We start from the raw sequence: 17,367 nt of genomic DNA, 5'->3' as shown, positions 1-17,367 counted from the left end.
AGTGACAGCTCCCACCACGATATTATAAAAAAACAGAAGTTGTGTGAGAAAATGATATGCCAGTTGGACCCAGGATATTTGGATAAGTCCGCATCGTCTAAGAAAAAAATTGGTAATTATTGCTGAACTTAACGTGCAAAATGTAAAGATTGCGAGCTGTCAAATAATTATTTTTTTGTTTTATTCTGTGAAGCCGAAGCTATCCATACCCGGTGGAGATCCATTAGAGATCGATTTGTATGGGACTTCCGCACCAGCCAAAACACCCCCAGTGGATCTGATGGCAAACGTGTCACCCCCTATGTTCATTATGAGCAATTGTTGTTTCTACAGAAAACGTTGTCCCAGCGCTCGTAAGTAAAAAGCTTCGGTGTGAGAGACGAACAAGTATTTAATTAAAATCTCTTAAATAAATTATTATTTTTTTGGTTATAGAACGATATGCAGTACTGCTGCGCCTCGAGAGGCAGAGGAACCGGAGCCATCTCTACAGGAAACAAGCCAGCAGACGGGCGCTGAAGATGTGTCTGGCCTGAGCGAGCCACGATCATTGGGGAGTAGTACTGTAGCTCCTGTTGTCAGTGCCCATTTGCAAGCACACCACGGACGCAAGCGAGCATCTGCCAAAGATGAAGTTGATGCCATAATTGTAGATGGACTCCAACGGTTAGAGGATCTGTGTCGCAGTGAACACAGAGATCTAAGGCGGGAAATAACGGAATTGCAATCCCGTGAATCTATATATGCAGCCAATGAGTGGAAGCTCCTGCTTTTGTCATATGTTCATATGCAGTTCAAAATATACCAGCTCACAGAAATATAATGTTTAGGCAAAGATTAAATGACCTAGTTGAGGAATTTTTGGGCCCCCAGGAACCCACTTCCTCGAGACCAAGAACCATGGACATGGCGTCATACAAACCACAATACAGAGGCCAGGGTGATCCAAGTATGGAAATGCAAAGGCAATGTACCAGTCCAGCGTACAGTTGGGCAGACAATACGCCCGCACAATATCACAGTATGTAACTACTGTTTAAACCAAACTTTGGCAATTCCTGCGTTTAAATTGTTTGTGTAAACTTTTTTTGTACACAAGTTAATCCTGTGTGTTTTTGTTCATCCTTATGGGATCTCAAATGTTAAAATGTTTACCATCAATCAGGTTGGACGCACAATGTCATCAGAATATTTTTTAGTAAAGTTAACTGTTATTATAACATTTCATATTCTTTTTACAATTGATTGAGGTAATATTAACAAATTTAAAAAAAGGAAAAAAAAGGGAATTTCCCCACACATTGCACCAATATAAACAGGCTTCAACATTTTCACACATGTCTGTCTTGCCATGGAACAAGACCTTCATGTATGAAGTAATTTGCAAATTGATCACGAATCCTCATTATTTCAACTGTAGACCGAACAGTTGTCGAATCTATGCTCATGAGGTTCGACTCAGTCATCGGGGTCAACCACCTGGAGATTGCGTCCAAGTTGGAACGCCTCATCCCCAACTAAAACATAGGGCAAACTTGGGCCTTCGGTCCCCGGAAGAGGTCGTGCTGAGGGTATGTTGAAGTTGTTGCTGTACAAACATTTCCCCATGTTGGACTCTTTGAAGACTCTGGAATCGTTCGTCCGTCCATATGCACCAATATCCACAGCAACAAAACGGTATCTTGCATCCGCAATAGCCATCAATACAATAGAAAAGTATTTCTTTTAGTTATAGTAGAGGGACCCACTATGCACTCGTTTCTGAATCTGAATGTGCTTGCCATCCACGGCACCAATACAATTGGGGAAATTAGCCACATGCTCAAAATGTTTGGAAATCGATAGCCACATATCCATTGTCGGGGTTGGTAGCACAAGTGGTTGTAAGTTGTTCCAAATGGCATCACAAGTTTCACGAACTAGTTGGCAAACGGTTGATTTCCCCAGTCGAAACTGAAAATGCAGTGACGCAAAAGATTCTCCGGTAGCCAGATATCTGTTGGACATAAAGAAAAAAAATTAGCCCTATGGACATATTGATAAGATTTTAAAGGACAACTAAAATAATGGCAAGTTAAAATGGAATCGGACAATTGCCAAAGTGTACATAATTATAAGAGATATGCTCCACGATAAAATTACATCCTGTCTTTTTCAATAGAACAATGTTAAAAAAGGATAATTACCTCAAAGTCACCACTAAACGTTGCTCCGCACAAATGCTATCACGGAAAGTGCTGCGCTGATTATGTATCTCATCCTTCACATGCGAGAGCAGAACATCAAAGGTCGCAATGGACATCCGAAGATAACATTGAAATTTAAAGGGATGATCCCGAAGCTGAACATACAGGGTGTGAAAGGCACCATATGTATTCCGTAAAAAATTCACTTCATGGATCCAATATCTCCTTTGGGAAATACGCCTTCTCCGCCGAAGTCGCAACTGCATCAAGTGAAATCTAACAAGCTCAGCCACAAACATCTTGCTAGCAGAAGTTCACTCAATGCTTGCAAAATGGAGAATGTTTTCCATACACACCCAACGCTGACAAAAGAGCAAAAAAAAAAAAAACAGAACAACTTTATTGACAGTGCCTGAACGCAGACAAACGGATGCTTCACGAACGGACATCAAAATGGCATAATGCAGTCACGTGCGTTAACACATGCATTAACGTGAAGCCAAATTTTCACCAAATTTGGTTCATTTCTGGACATGCGTTTAACGGATCCGTTAAACGGATTGTACAAAACGCAGTGTGAACCTAGAACTCTCATTGTTTTTGCAAGAAAGCTTATTTTGTTCTGTGAGAGAGCTGCTTAGTATGAGATATATAATTGACATGAACATCAATTAGTTTACTGTACATACACAATACTCTACAGCATCGTCAAACTGCAATTCTAGCAAAAAAAACAACTTACTACTGAAAGCCTAATATTATGCCTCCCAATATAGAATGCCAAGATTAATTAATGAATCCATTAATTACTGACCCACTAATATAAAATATTAAGCAAAATATGAAATTTTTTGCACACAAATATAATTCATATACATGTCACCTAATATTTTTAGAGTTCCACCCTATGAATTTTATGAACATTCTGATACATACAGTCAGGAGATCCGAACCCAAATGAATCTCATGAGCCCTATACTTCACAATTGCAAAATACTGTATATATTGGCCATTAAAAGAGTACTAAAGGGTTGAACAAAGCTTGGAAATGTATCCTGAACGCTGAATCCCTATCCACCATAGGCTATGTTCACATCTCCAGTAGTTACTTAGATTTAGGATCCATTGTGGATTGATGTTCCAGTACATGATCAGCTGGTTCAAAAAAGTACAGTACTCTGCACTAGGGTTGAGCGACCTTTACTTTTATAGGATCGGGTCGGATTTCACGAAACCCGACTTTTTCAAAAGTCGGGTCGAGTGAAATCGGCCGATCCTATAAAAAAGTCGGGGTCGGACGAAACTCGAAACCCAATGCAGTGCATTGGGTTTCCAATGGTTCCCAGGGTCTGAAGGAGCGGAAACTCTCCTTCAGGCCCTGGGATCCATATTTAAGTGTAAAATAAAGAATTAAAATAAAAAATATCGCTATACTTACACTCTGACGGGCCCTGGTACTAACCGGGAACCTTCCTTCCTTAGAATCAGCCTTCCAGGACCTCGCGGTGACGTCGCGGCTTGTGATTGGTGCGCGGCCGCCCATGTGACCGTGACGTCACCGGAGGTCCTGGAAGGGCTGATTCTTAGGAAGGAAGGCTGCCGGAACGAAGCCGAGGGTGAGTATATTCCTATTAGGTATATACTCACTCTCGGACACGCTCTGCGTCGTTCCGGCAGCCTTCCTTCCTAAGAATCAGCCCTTACAGGACCTCCGGTGACGTCACGGTCACATGGGCGGCCGCACACCAATCACAAGCCGCGACGTCACCGCGACGTCACCGCGAGGTCCTGGAAGGCTGATTCTAAGGAAGGAAGGTTCCCGGTTAGTACCAGGGCCCGTCAGAGGGTAAGTATAGCGATATTTTTTATTTTAATTCTTTATTTTACACTTAAATCTGAATTCCGATACCAATTCCCGATATCTTAAACATATCGGGAATCGGTATCGGAATTCCGATTTCAGATTCAGAAGATCGCCGACTTCATGGCCGACCCCACACAGGGGTCGGGTCGGGTGTTTCATGAAACCCGACTTTGCCAAAAGTCGGCGACTTCTGAAAATTGTCGACCCGTTTCGCTCAACCCTACTCTGCACAACTTATTGTCCAACCAAAAAAAAAATCAGATAGCAACTGGATAATATCTTTTTTTTACATTAAAGTCCATAGAAAACATATCTGAAAGCATAGTCATCTGTTATGTTATTCTTTAACCAATCTTTTTTTTACGCACTCCACATGCCCAGAACACTGGAGGTACTTAAAGATACATCTAGTAAAACGGATCTGTAACAAAAGGAAGGATAACAGTTTGCTTCCATTGTTCCTTAGTTTGCTAAAAAAAAATTAATACTTTCAATTCTTTAGAAGTGAATGACAACTGAAAATGTGAACAGTGCCTAAAGAAACATCCAGCACCTCTTGGAACACACGTGTTCTGCAAGAATGTATATGTATTATATTTAATGCATACTTACAAACTGACCTGGTCAAGTGCCAAATAAAATAAGACTTGTGTCCTACTGAGTGGCTGATAAGATAGAGATAACAAAACAGTAAAGAAGGTTTTGTATCAGATAATATGATCATACAAGTAAAATAATGGTGAATGAATTGTTGTGTACATATGTGTCACATCTGCACAGAATCCTTTCAGCTGTTATAAGACTTGTCTTACCTACAATCATGTGGTTGCACACATCACAAAAAGTGGGCTTTTTAAAGACATGCTCCTGAAAAACATGCACTTTGCTGTCAGGTGGCTGTGGGACTTTGGTTGGGGTTGAAGGCTGAGTCTCGGAGCTCTGGATCTGGCTGGCATTGATTGGACTACCTTCTGGCTCCAAATCTACTTGATCTACTTGGAATTTCATTTCAATATTAGTTCTTTGGAAGAAGTTGTCAGCACTTTTACTCCGTACACTCTTGGTCTTGAAAGACAGTGATTTCTTTAGTTTTTGGAGCTGTAAACAATAAAGAAATATTTAGAAATCAAACATTTGACTTTCATTTAATAATTTTTTTCATCAAAGTATTATCCACTTAAGAAAGATGGTAACGGAAAGCTAAACCCTCATAGCCTTGTAGAAAGCTAACAAAATCCCTTTTTACTATTCATTTGATATTTCTTATTGATCTAATATTTAGAGTTCTTCATCATTATAGCATAAAGGCCAGCTTAGAAGAATTCTATAAATCCCTTTCGAAAAAGAACTATGGGGTCAGTTCTACGATAAAAATACACAGTGTGACATTTTCTATAGACATATTCATAAATAATTTATTCTAGTAAAGTAAAGTCAAGTGAAGGTTATATTTGACCAAATCCAGGAGAACCCAATTTATAATATGTCAAAAAGTCCTGTATGGTAGCGTCAAACAAATGCCATACATGGGACATAGGGACTGAAGGGTAAATCAGTCTCGCACTGTTGAAAAACCTAAATACTGTGAAAAGGCCAAACATTTAAAGAAAAAAAAACTCTCATTCTTTAAAAAAGATTTTCTCTCATATTATGTCAATTATCGTTTACCAGCAGACACTGAGGAATCAAGAGTAGTAATACAATGCCTTGATGCCTGAAAAAGTATTCATAGCCCCTGACCTTTTCCACAATTTTTCACATTACACACACAAACCTAAATGTATTTTATTGGGATTTTATGCAATACAAAGTAGTAAGTATTTATGAATTGTAATGGAAATAACAGAGTTTTCTAAATATTTTAAAGATATAAATCTGAAAAGTGTGACATGCATTTTGAAACTGTGTTAAGAAAGAAGTTCACGGCACTGTATGTAAAAGCAGTTGGCTGTTCTACTGTTATGAAGCTAAAACTTGTGTTAAAGTAAATCTGCTACCAGGACTTTGTTACCTAATCTGAGGACAGCTTGGTGTAGAGACAGAGACCCTGATTCCAGTGATGTGTCACATATTGAGCTGCTTGCTGTACAGTAGTTTTGATAAAATCACTGTTTTAGCAGCAGGAGATCATCACTAGAGCACTAGTAAACCTGCTTCCATGTAGTCCTCCATATTCACGAGCTCTGATTGTCAGCTTTCTGCCTATGCACAGTGTACACAGACACAGAAAACTGTAAGGCTAGGGTCACATTGCGTTAGGGCAATCCGTTAAGTGCATAGCGCTAGCGGGTTGCGCTAACGCAATGCTTCCCTAGGGTCCGCGTTCGGCGTCCCCGCTAGCGCAGATCCCCGATCTGCACTAGCGAGGAACGGACCTCGGGCGCGCCGCGGACGCTGCAAGCAGCGTCCGAGGTCCGTCACTCAAATGACGCGACATCGCTAGCGCCCGCCCAATGTGGGCGGGCGCTAGCGACGCGCTCACTATTACAGGCTATGGCGGCGTTAATGGACTACGTTAACACCGCGTTATGCCGCGGTGTAACGTAGTCCGTTAAACGCGGTCACATAACGCAATGTGACCCTAGCCTAATTCAGTGATGTGGGTTATCCAGAGTTCAGTATTCAGAAAACTGGTAGATCTGCAGCAGATAAACATGTGATTTTATGAAAACTGCAGCAAGAAGATCAGTAACTGATACAGCCCTGGAATCAGGGTCTCTGTCTCTATATTAGGCTGCTTTCAGGTGGGTTAGCAATAACCTCGTGGCAGATTCCCTGTAAGAATAATGGAAGGAATAGTATAAATAATAATTAGAAGGTCAAATAAAGGAACAAATGTATATATCAGTATTACTGGCTGAAAACATGCACACAGAGAGGAGCCGGGTGCCACATAGAGAGGAGTGCTTCAGTCAGGAGCATCAGTGCCAAAGAGACCCGTGTTGCCTGCCACCAACAGCGGGGACCAGGGAGAGCGGGATGTGCGGTGTGTGCCTAGTGATAGCCAGAGAGTACCAGGTGCTGGACACGACGTGACCGTGAGTACTGCACATGTGCTGCCCCCAAGAGAGATCACACACGGGACTGAGACTTGCACCCTGACGTGGGGAGAGAATAGTTGTCATGACCGTCTGTTACCTGACTACCCCCTTTTCAGTTAGTTAATGAGCCACGTTGGGCTCGCACCAGACTGCGGCCTGTGCCTTTAATAGCCACATTAGTATATGGACTAGGCCCAGTGGAAGGTACCGGAGACCGACCACTGCCGCCAGAAGATGGAAAAAGCGACTACAGTAACTTCCAGGAGGAGGCACTGCGCCCGCCGTTGCCGGTGCTATTTAGTGCGCAGCAGGAGATGCAGTGTGAGGGCTTCCATATACTCTTGCTTCCTAATTGTTGAGTTTGAACTGTTGCATTTTACCATGCCTTTAATGCCATTAACTCTTTACCTCCCTGCATGGAGTATCTCCCCTGTAAGTAAGCCTGTTAACCCTTGTTCTGCCTCCCATCTGTCACGGCATCAAGCGCTCCTGCTTGATATCCTACATCAGTACCAAGTAAGTGCTAGAAAAGCAAAGGATACCAGGCAAGGATATCCAGCCTAAAAGTCAAAATGGGCTGCAACGTGGGACTGGGCTGAACACTAAACAAGGGCAGTGCAAATGAAATTGAACTTCTCTTCTTTGGATATTTATACTTTTGATTGCTGGACTGTCAGAGACAAACTGATTGCAAGAACCTTCACATATAAGTTTGGAGGTATATCCATCTGCTTGAGAAAGGTTTGCAAGCAGATGGATATACTGCTCACGTTTTGATTTGCCTCTCTAACAATCCTATGAGCAGCTCTCACTGAAATTGCGCTTGGTCTTCCAGACCTTATCTTGACCTCAACTGTTCCTGTTCACTGCCATTGCTTAATTACTGTACATTTCAAACTGAGGAAAAGGCAATTTGAAAACACTTTGCTATCTTCTCATAGCCTTCTATTGACTTGTGGGCATCCACCACTTTTATTTTCAGAGTGCTAGGCAGCTGCTTAGAAGAAGCTTTTCCTAATGATGATAATGAATCCACATGGAAAGAAATAGAACCGGAGGATAGAAGCCGCGCAGACCACAATGAAGGTAACAGAGTTACACACACACTCTGTTTATTAGCCTACGCGTTTCGTGGCAAACAGGCCACTTCATCAGGGCATCAAGATTCATCAGTAAAACCAGGTATATATACCCACGAATACAATCAAAAAAACACAAAACATGTATAAACCCCACCCTCTTACGACATCACTTCTGGTGGGAACACCCACTTTAGATAAAAAATTTGTAAATACACCCATAATATTGGATACAAAACATTAAAATACATTGAAACACAATGATCGATCTTTAAAACCATATATATTCATCAATAAATAATAAAAACAAATGTAAACATTTCTGGTATCCAGATAAACCAGGATTAGAACTCACGCTGGAAGAAACCTAAAAACTATCCTCCAGAGATTAAACCTCCGTCTTATACCACTAAACCACCAAGTGGTCTAAGGTGAGGGCAACTATTTATCTTGATTCACCAGTTTAACCCATTCAAAACACTTAAAATATCATATATTGACCCATAGCAAAAGAAACCAAGGGCCAATATGAGATAACTGACACTACATAGCGTGTCTGTAGTGTACTTCAATATCAATAGGATTAATTGGAACAAGAATCACATGAAATGAAAGAAGTAGGGGGGAGGGTAAATTCCCATATACTCTATTTCAACGGTTCATTCAGGAATTGAACCCATTTGATCTAGAGGTCTACAAACACTGCAAAGAAATGAGCAGCACCCTAGACCAGTCAGCCACCTGGATTCATGGAAAATGGGGGCCACTATAGTCAATAGTCTCTCGCCACATCGTCACACGGAGGAACTTCAACCATCAAAAAAATCCATCACAGAGAAATGTCAATGTAATGAAAATTCATGATATTAGATATTGGTTTCTAGAAGAGGTCACTTACCTCATTCAATCCACCAGGGCTTAAAGTGCCCAACTTAAATATCCAATATGTTTCTTTTTTAGCCAAGATCTCCAATCTCCTAGGTGTATTCACAGGCACATGGTCAATGGGGGTAACAGATAATTTAACGTTACCATGATGAACTATGGTACAATGTCGCGATAATCCATGTTTAGAAAAACCTCTAAGGATATTAAACCTATGAGAGTTGACACGTTTGTGAAGAGGTTGAGAAGTCCTTCCTACGTACTGTTTACCACAGTTGCACTGAATTAAATAGATCACATAATCTGTCTGGCACGTCATTCTAGAATTGATATTAAAAGCCTTCCCTTTCTTTACAAACGACATGAAACTGTCAACGTTGTTATTAATAGATCTACAACATTTACACCCACGTCTATTACATCGGTTCCAGGAGTTCTAATCCTGGTTTATCTGGATACCAGAAATGTTTACATTTGTTTTTATTATTTATTGATGAATATATATGGTTTTAAAGATCGATCATTGTGTTTCAATGTATTTTAATGTTTTGTATCCAATATTATGGGTGTATTTACAAATTTTTTATCTAAAGTGGGTGTTCCCACCAGAAGTGATGTCGTAAGAGGGTGGGGTTTATACATGTTTTGTGTTTTTTTGATTGTATTCGTGGGTATATATACCTGGTTTTACTGATGAATCTTGATGCCCTGATGAAGTGGCCTGTTTGCCACGAAACGCGTAGGCTAATAAACAGAGTGTGTGTGTAACTCTGTTACCTTCATTGTGGTCTGCGCGGCTTCTATCCTCCGGTTCTATTTCTTTCCATGTGGATCCATACTGTTTGCCGGGAGCCTGCTGCGACCATACGTGCTTATCCAAGGGAGTTGTGACTTATCACAACCAGACCAGGTGAGTCTGTTTTGTGGGGGTCCAGGTGATTGCGATACCTGAAGGTATTACTCTATGTGCGCTTCTTTTTCTTGTTTTTAATGATGATAATGAACAAGTCATAACATTAGCAGGCTAATTAAGATCTGAAACTTTGGAGCAAGATATCTGAGCACACAAATCTTCAAGGGTGCTCAAACTTTTGCATCTTATTTCCCTTTTTGAAACTTTTAAAATGATAAAAAATAACTACATGGCATGGTATGGTATTTAAGGGAGGTGAGAAGCACCCAAGTGTCATGTCAAACCATTCAAAGCCATTTACATCAGAGTGGTCTGCATGCTACAGGGATACCTGTACAGGTACAACCTACAGGGATACCTGACTACATCACAAGGCACAGGCCTCATTGTCTTGCATGGGCCAGGGAGTAACTATGCTGGACAAGGTACAATTGGGCTGATTAACGCTGAGTGCAAAAGATGGCCACCAACGATGTTGGAGTTGTCAAGGAGAGCGCTATGTATCAGCTATCTGCCACCAGATTCATCTTTGCTGGTGGTGGTGTTACCAGGTCCAGCGTTAGCGGCAGGCAGACTAGGCAGCTACCTAGGGTCCCCTCTCCCCCAGGGGTCCCCAGCCAGTGGCGTGTCGCTAATAGTGGCACACCACACAGCCGCTATAGAGCCTGTGATTCAGTCGGGCCCGCCCGGCACCGGCGCCGATTTCCCCTGCATGAATCATTCAATGATGGAGAGAGCATCAGATCACACTCCCTCTCCCATCATTCTCCTCTGCCTCTGACACTGTGGGTGCGTCACTTCATTACTCACCCACTGTGTGTTGGGCAGTACAGCCGCTGAGACCAGAGCCGAGCCGGGAGCAGTGCAGGGAACGAGTAGGATGGGTGAGGATTGTTTGTTTTTATTTCTTTTATATATCAGTGAGTACTGGACTGTGGGTCTGAATTATATTCTCTCGGGGAAGCACTGCATTTTATTCTATGGGGGTCTATATTATATTCTGAGGGGATTGCATCATACTCTATGAGGGGGCTACATTATATTTTATGTGGAGGTGGGCTGTATTATATTCTATGATGGGGCTGTATTATATTCTATTGGGGGGTTGCAGGATACTCTATGGGGGGCTACATTGTATTCTATAGGGGGCTGCATTATATTCTATTGGGGCTACACTATAATTTAAGGGGTATATTCATTATACTCTAGGAGGGGGCTACATTGTATTCTATGGCGGGCTGCATTATACTATATGAGGGGGGCTGCATTGTACTATATAATGGGGCTGGATTATATACTTGGGGTTTGCATTATACCTTATGAGGGGATTACATTATATGCTATGGGCGACTGCACTATACTCTAAGAGGGGGCTACATTATATTCTATGGAGGGGCTGCATTATACTATATGAGGGGGTTTGCATTGTATTCTATAGGGGGCTACATTATATTGTGTGGTGTGGCTGAATTATACTCTGAGGGGGCTACATTATATTCTGTGGGGCGGCTGCATTACTCTCTGTTGGTGTCAGGTAAAGACCTTTGGTAACCACTACCCCAGCTACAGAGGACGCAGAAAGGGAAATGCAGAGGACTCTTAGGCTACTTTCACACTAGCGTTAACTGCAATACGTCGCAATGCTTAGTTTTGCCGAAAAAAAGCATCCTGCAAAAGTGCTTGCAGGATGCGTTTTTTCTGCATTGACTAACATTAGCAACGCATTGACACACGTCGCAACCATCGTGCGACGGTTGCGCCGTGTTGTGGCGGACCGTCGGGAGCAAAAAACGTTACATGTAACGTTTTTTGCTCCCGGCGGTCCGCTTTTTCCGACCGCGCATGCGCGGCCGGAACTCCGCCCGCAGCTCCCCGCACTTCCCCGCACCTCACAATGGGGCAGCGGATGCGCTGGAAAAATGCATCCGCTGCCCCCGTTGTGCGGCGCAGAGAATGCTAGCGTCGGTAACCTCGGCCTGACGCACTGCGATGGGCCGGGCCCGATGCTAGTGTGAAAGTAGCCTTACCCGCAGCTACAATGGGTCGAGGGTCCGAAGTCTACCGTAGGTCTATCAGCAGCCAGGAGCCAGGACCTGAGGAGAGTGGAGGTGCTCTGGAATACTTAGCACCAACAAGACCTGTGGTCACGTGACCGCACTTCAGAGAAGGGGGCGGAGCTACTGCAAATTCCCACTGGGAGCTGACAGCAGCACAGGAAAGAAAAGTGAAGAGGAGAAAACAGTAGTCAGGTCAGCAAAGCAATAATACATGTAGAAAAGCCACAGAGACACCATCACATGTTTCTCAACGCAAGCAATGAATAGCCAGGTCTTTCACCGGGAAGGAACAACCACGGCAAGGGCAGCATCCAATAAAGGAAAACCACCTATGCCAAAACATGGTATCCATCCACAGACAGCTGTTTCGGGGTATTTGCCCCTCATCAGTGTGGAGTAGGAAACTGGCTATTAGGAGCAGTGCCTAGTGAAAGGACTATAAACATAAGGATGAATGACCTTGGGGAGATCAAAACATCCAACACCGCAGAGACACCATCACGTGTTTCTCAACGCAGTGATCCAGAACACTGCCCCCATCCCTTAAGGGAAATATGCAAATGCATGTAGAAAAGCCACGGAGACACCATAACGTGTTTCTCAATGCAAGCAATGAATAGCCAGGTCTTTCACCGGGAAGGAACAACCACGGGAAGGGCAGCATCCAATAAAGGAAAACCACCTATGCCAAAACATGGTATCCATCCACAGACAGCTGTTTCGGGGTATTTGCCCCTCATCAGTGTGGAGTAGGAAACTGGCTATTAGGAGCAGTGCCTAGTGAAAGGACTATAAACATAAGGATGAATGACCTCGGGGAGATCAAAACATCCAACACCGCGGAGACACCATCACGTGTTTCTCAATGCAGTGATCCAGAACACTGCCCCCATCCCTAATGGAAAATATGCAAATGCATGTAGAAAAGCCACAGAGACACCATCACGTGTTTCTCAACACAAGCAATGAATAGCTAGGTCTTTCACCGGGAAGGATCAACCACGTGATGGTGTCTCCGCGATGTTGGATGTTTTGATCTCCCCAAGGTCATTCATCCTTATGTTTATAGCAAAGCAATAATATCATACACTGAGAGGACGGTGTAGTATAGCTGGGACAACCAAAGGAATATCAAGATGTAGCCAAAGGTCATACACAAAGAGGGCAGCGAGGTACAGAATCAGCAGACGGAAGGGACGAGACCAGATCAAAAACCAAGCAGACATACAAGGATAGGCACGAAGCACAGGCAGAGCAGGGTCAGACACACTCCGCTTAGAGTATAAAGACAGAGAATGACCCCACAAAGAGGCTATGAAAACCCTCTCAAGATCCCAAAGAGAGGCCATCCACATTAACACTTAAACTACCTAACCAGCAAACCCAGCGAACCATGACAGTTGGGTGGCTGCATAATTCTCCATGGAGTGGCTGCATTATGCTCTTGGGTGGATGCGTTATACTATATGGGAGCTGTATTGAGGACTATGGGGAATACATTATACTATATGAAGAACTATGGGGTGCATTATACTATTGGAATGGAGCACTATGAGGAGTCTATTATACTATACGGAGGACTATGGGGTGTGTATTATACTATATGGAGGACTATGGGGAGTGTATAATACTATATGGAGTACAAAGGAGTGTATTATACTATATGGAGGACTGAGGAGTGTATTTTACTCTAAGGAGGATTATAGGGAGTGTGTTATACTATATGGAGGACTATAGGGGGTGTATTATACTATATTGAGGACTATGAGGAGTGTATCATACTATATGGAGAACTATAGGGAGTGTATTATACTAAATGGAAGACTAGGAGGAGTGTATTATACTATATCGAGGACTATAGGGAGTGTATTATATTATATGGAGGACTGTGGTGCACATTATACTGTGCTGTATACTACTGTGGGCAGTGCTGTATTCTACTGTGGGCAGTGCTGTATACTACTGTGTGGGCTGTGCTGTATACTACTGTGTGGGCTGTGCTGTATACTACTGTGTGGGCAGTGCTGTATACTACTGTGGGCAGTGCTGTATACTACTGTGTGGGCAGGGCTGTATACTACTGTGGGCAGTGCTGTATACTACTGTGTGGGCTGTGCTGTATACTACTGTGTGGGCTGTGCTGTATACTACTGTGTGGGCAGTGCTGTATACTACTGTGGGCAGTGCTGTATACTACTGTGTGGGCAGGGCTGTATACTACTGTGGGCAGTGCTGTATACTACTGTGGGCAGTGCTGTATACTACTGTGTGGGCTGTGCTATACAATACTGTGTGGGCAGTGCTGTATACTACTGTGTGGGCTGTGCTATACACTACTGTGTGGGCAGTGCTGTATACTACTGTGTGGGCTGTGCTATACACTACTGTTTGGGCAGTGCTGTATACTACTGTATGGGCAGTGCTGTATACTACTGTGTGGGCAGTGCTGTATACTACTGTGGCAGTGCTGTATACTACTGTGTGGGCTGTGCTATACACTACTGTGTGGGCTGTGCTATACACTACTGTGTGGGCTGTGCTGTACACTACTGTGTGGGCTGTGCTGTACACTACTGTGTGGGCTGTGCTGTACACTACTGTGTGGGCTGTGCTGTACACTACTGTGTGGGCTGTGCTGTATACTACTGTGTGGGCAGTGCTGTATACTACTGTGTGGGCAGTGCTGTATACTACTGTGGTGTGGGCTGTGCTGTATACTAATGTGTGGGCAGTGCTTTATACTACTGTGTGGGCTGTTCTATATACTACTGTGTGGGCTGTGCTATATACTACTGTGTGGGCTGTGCTATATACTACGTGGCTGTGCTATATACTGCTATGTGGGCTGTGCTACATACTATGGGGGTATGTTATATTCTATGGGGAGGCTATGTTATATACTATGTGGCTGTGTTATATATTTGGGGGTACATTATACATTATATTCTTTGGAGGGGGCTGCATTATATTCTGTGGGGAGCTTTATTAGATTTTATGAGGGATGATTGCATCATACCCTTTGATGGGGCTACATTATATTCTATGGGGAGGTGGGCTGTATTATATCCTGTTCGGGGCTACATTATATTCTATGGGGGGAGAATGTATTATATTTATATTCTATGAGGGGTGATTGCATCATACTCTATGAGGGGGCTACATTATACTATATGGGGGGGCTGCATTATATTCTATGGGGAGGTTACATTATACTCTGTGGAGGGGTTACATTATACTCTGGGGTGGCTGCATTATACTCTGTGGGGTGGCTGCATTATACTCTGTGGGGTGGTGGCTGCATTATACTATATGTGGGCTGAATTATACTGTATCGAGGACTATGGGGAATACATTATACTATATGAAGAACTATGGGGTGCATTATACTATGGGAAGTTAATTGTACTACATGGATGACTATGGCGGTGCATTATACTATATGGAGCACTGTGAGGAGTGTATTATGCTATATGGAGGACTGAGGAGTATATTTTAATATATGGAGGACTATGAGGAGTGTATTATACTATATGGAGGACTATGGGGCACATTATATTATATGGAGGACTATGGGGTGCGCATTTTACAATATGGAGGACTGTGGTGCACATTATAATATATGGAGGGCTATGGGGTGTATTATACTAAACAAGCAAAATGCTGCATATTCATAGAGTGATTGGATTGTTTATGCCGGAAAAAATATAATTGTTCTCAGCAGCACATCGCCCTATGAAAAATGCAGATGTGCTGCTGATAACATGATATTGTATGGGCTGTATGGCGACAGATTGATCTATTGGTGATTATTCTATCGCATCATTATTACTCAGCTGGTGGAAAGAGGCCAGGAAACAAGCATCGAATGACTTCAATTTTGTCGATCTCGCTTGTTTAGCTGCCTGAACTCAGTGCACGTAAATACAACAGAAATGCTTCTGTGTGATATGCAATATGTTAGTATTTGGGGCCCCATTTTAAACTTTTGCCTGGGGCCCCACTTTGCCTAAAACTGGCCCTGGGTGTTACAGTGTTGGCATGCATGCCTAGTCAATACAGAACTGCCCTACACTTTGTGAATGGTACAGTGACACGCCCCTACTACTTGAGTAACATCCTTAATCCAGTCATTGTGCTTTTGCATGAACCGCACAGGCCTAATTTCATCTTCATGAACAAAAATGCTGCAGCTCATCGAGGTCGCATTATTAGGGAATGGCTGCTGGAGACTGGGGTACCTCAAATGGAGTGGCATGCATTTTCTTCAGACCTGAATCCCATAGAAAATCTATGGGATCAGCTGAGTTGCCATATAGAGGCTGGTAACTCAGTACCACAGAACCTCAATGACTTGAGGGCTGCCCTTCAAGAGTGGGATGCCATGTCTCAGCACACAACACCTTGATGACTTGTGAACAGCATGAGATGTCATTGCCAAGCTTTAATTGATGCTCAAGACCTCATGACAAGTTATTAAGACACTGAAATTTTTGAGAGGTAGACCCACATCTGTGGTTCACTTTTGTTTCAATAACGTTTGAGATGAAAAAATCATCATTGCATGCTTCTACCTAAGTGCCCTACTTTCCTGATAAAATTGTAGCGTAAACTTTTTACAATTGCCATAAATTTCAACTGAAAGCCAAATATCCCTAACTTTTTGTGATTAATGTATCATGTCTGGAGTGCTGCCATTTTTTGCTGTATGTATGTAAGAGGAGGTACCAGTACTCTAGAAGAGCTCCACTGAGATGTACCATTAGTCCGTGAAGGCTTCCACCTACTGGATAGATGGGACCATGCAGAACCATCCAGCACAGGAAGAGTTGCAAGAGGGAGGATTTCAAATGCGGCACCCGATCAGGTGCCTTTGATGATGAAGTTGCTGGATATAAAGGTCCAGGGCACCAATCCGAGGAGTGATTTGGTGCCAAGAGAGAGAGAGGTGTGGACATGGACCAGGGATGATGCTGAAGACAGAGAGACAGGCCTCAGTAAAAATCATGTGCTTGCAAGCTGCTGACTGCTGTCAGACCAAGTGAGATCCGAAGACCCGAGTATGCCGGTCAAGTTCTGATGACACCACTAGAGAGCCAAAGCCCGGCCGCCTTTCCCCTAAGCCCAGTAGACACTTGACCCCGGTCAAGCAATAGATATCCAAGAGAAGACTTTGACTGAGGAAGTACACTTGCAGTGATAGAAGGGAGACACAAGTGAGCCAGGCCGTCGCTTCTGGTACCAATGTACGATACAGAGATTGGCCTGGGCTAGGACGACAGGTGGGGGTCGGCTGGGACAAAAGAGGCTTATTGTTCCTTGATAGACTTCATTACGAGGACTTG

At 43.2% G+C, this 17,367-nt stretch overlaps 1 protein-coding gene across 1 annotated transcript in view; it reads right to left on the bottom strand.

Moving 5' to 3' along the window:
* The window catches only part of STAC (SH3 and cysteine rich domain), a 721,335-nt gene that overhangs the window by 480,929 nt on the left and 223,039 nt on the right, over nt 1–17,367 (bottom strand). The window contains exon 2 of the mRNA XM_077269325.1: nt 4,863–5,148. Within this exon, the coding sequence (XP_077125440.1) occupies nt 4,863–5,148 (286 nt within the window). The remainder of the gene's footprint in view (nt 1–4,862; nt 5,149–17,367) is intronic.

This window comes from Ranitomeya variabilis, chromosome 6 (genome assembly GCF_051348905.1).
Source record: "Ranitomeya variabilis isolate aRanVar5 chromosome 6, aRanVar5.hap1, whole genome shotgun sequence".
Taxonomy (NCBI): domain Eukaryota; kingdom Metazoa; phylum Chordata; class Amphibia; order Anura; family Dendrobatidae; genus Ranitomeya; species Ranitomeya variabilis.
Note: the sequence above shows the minus strand (reverse complement) of the source record. Positions and strands in the feature narration are given on the sequence as shown.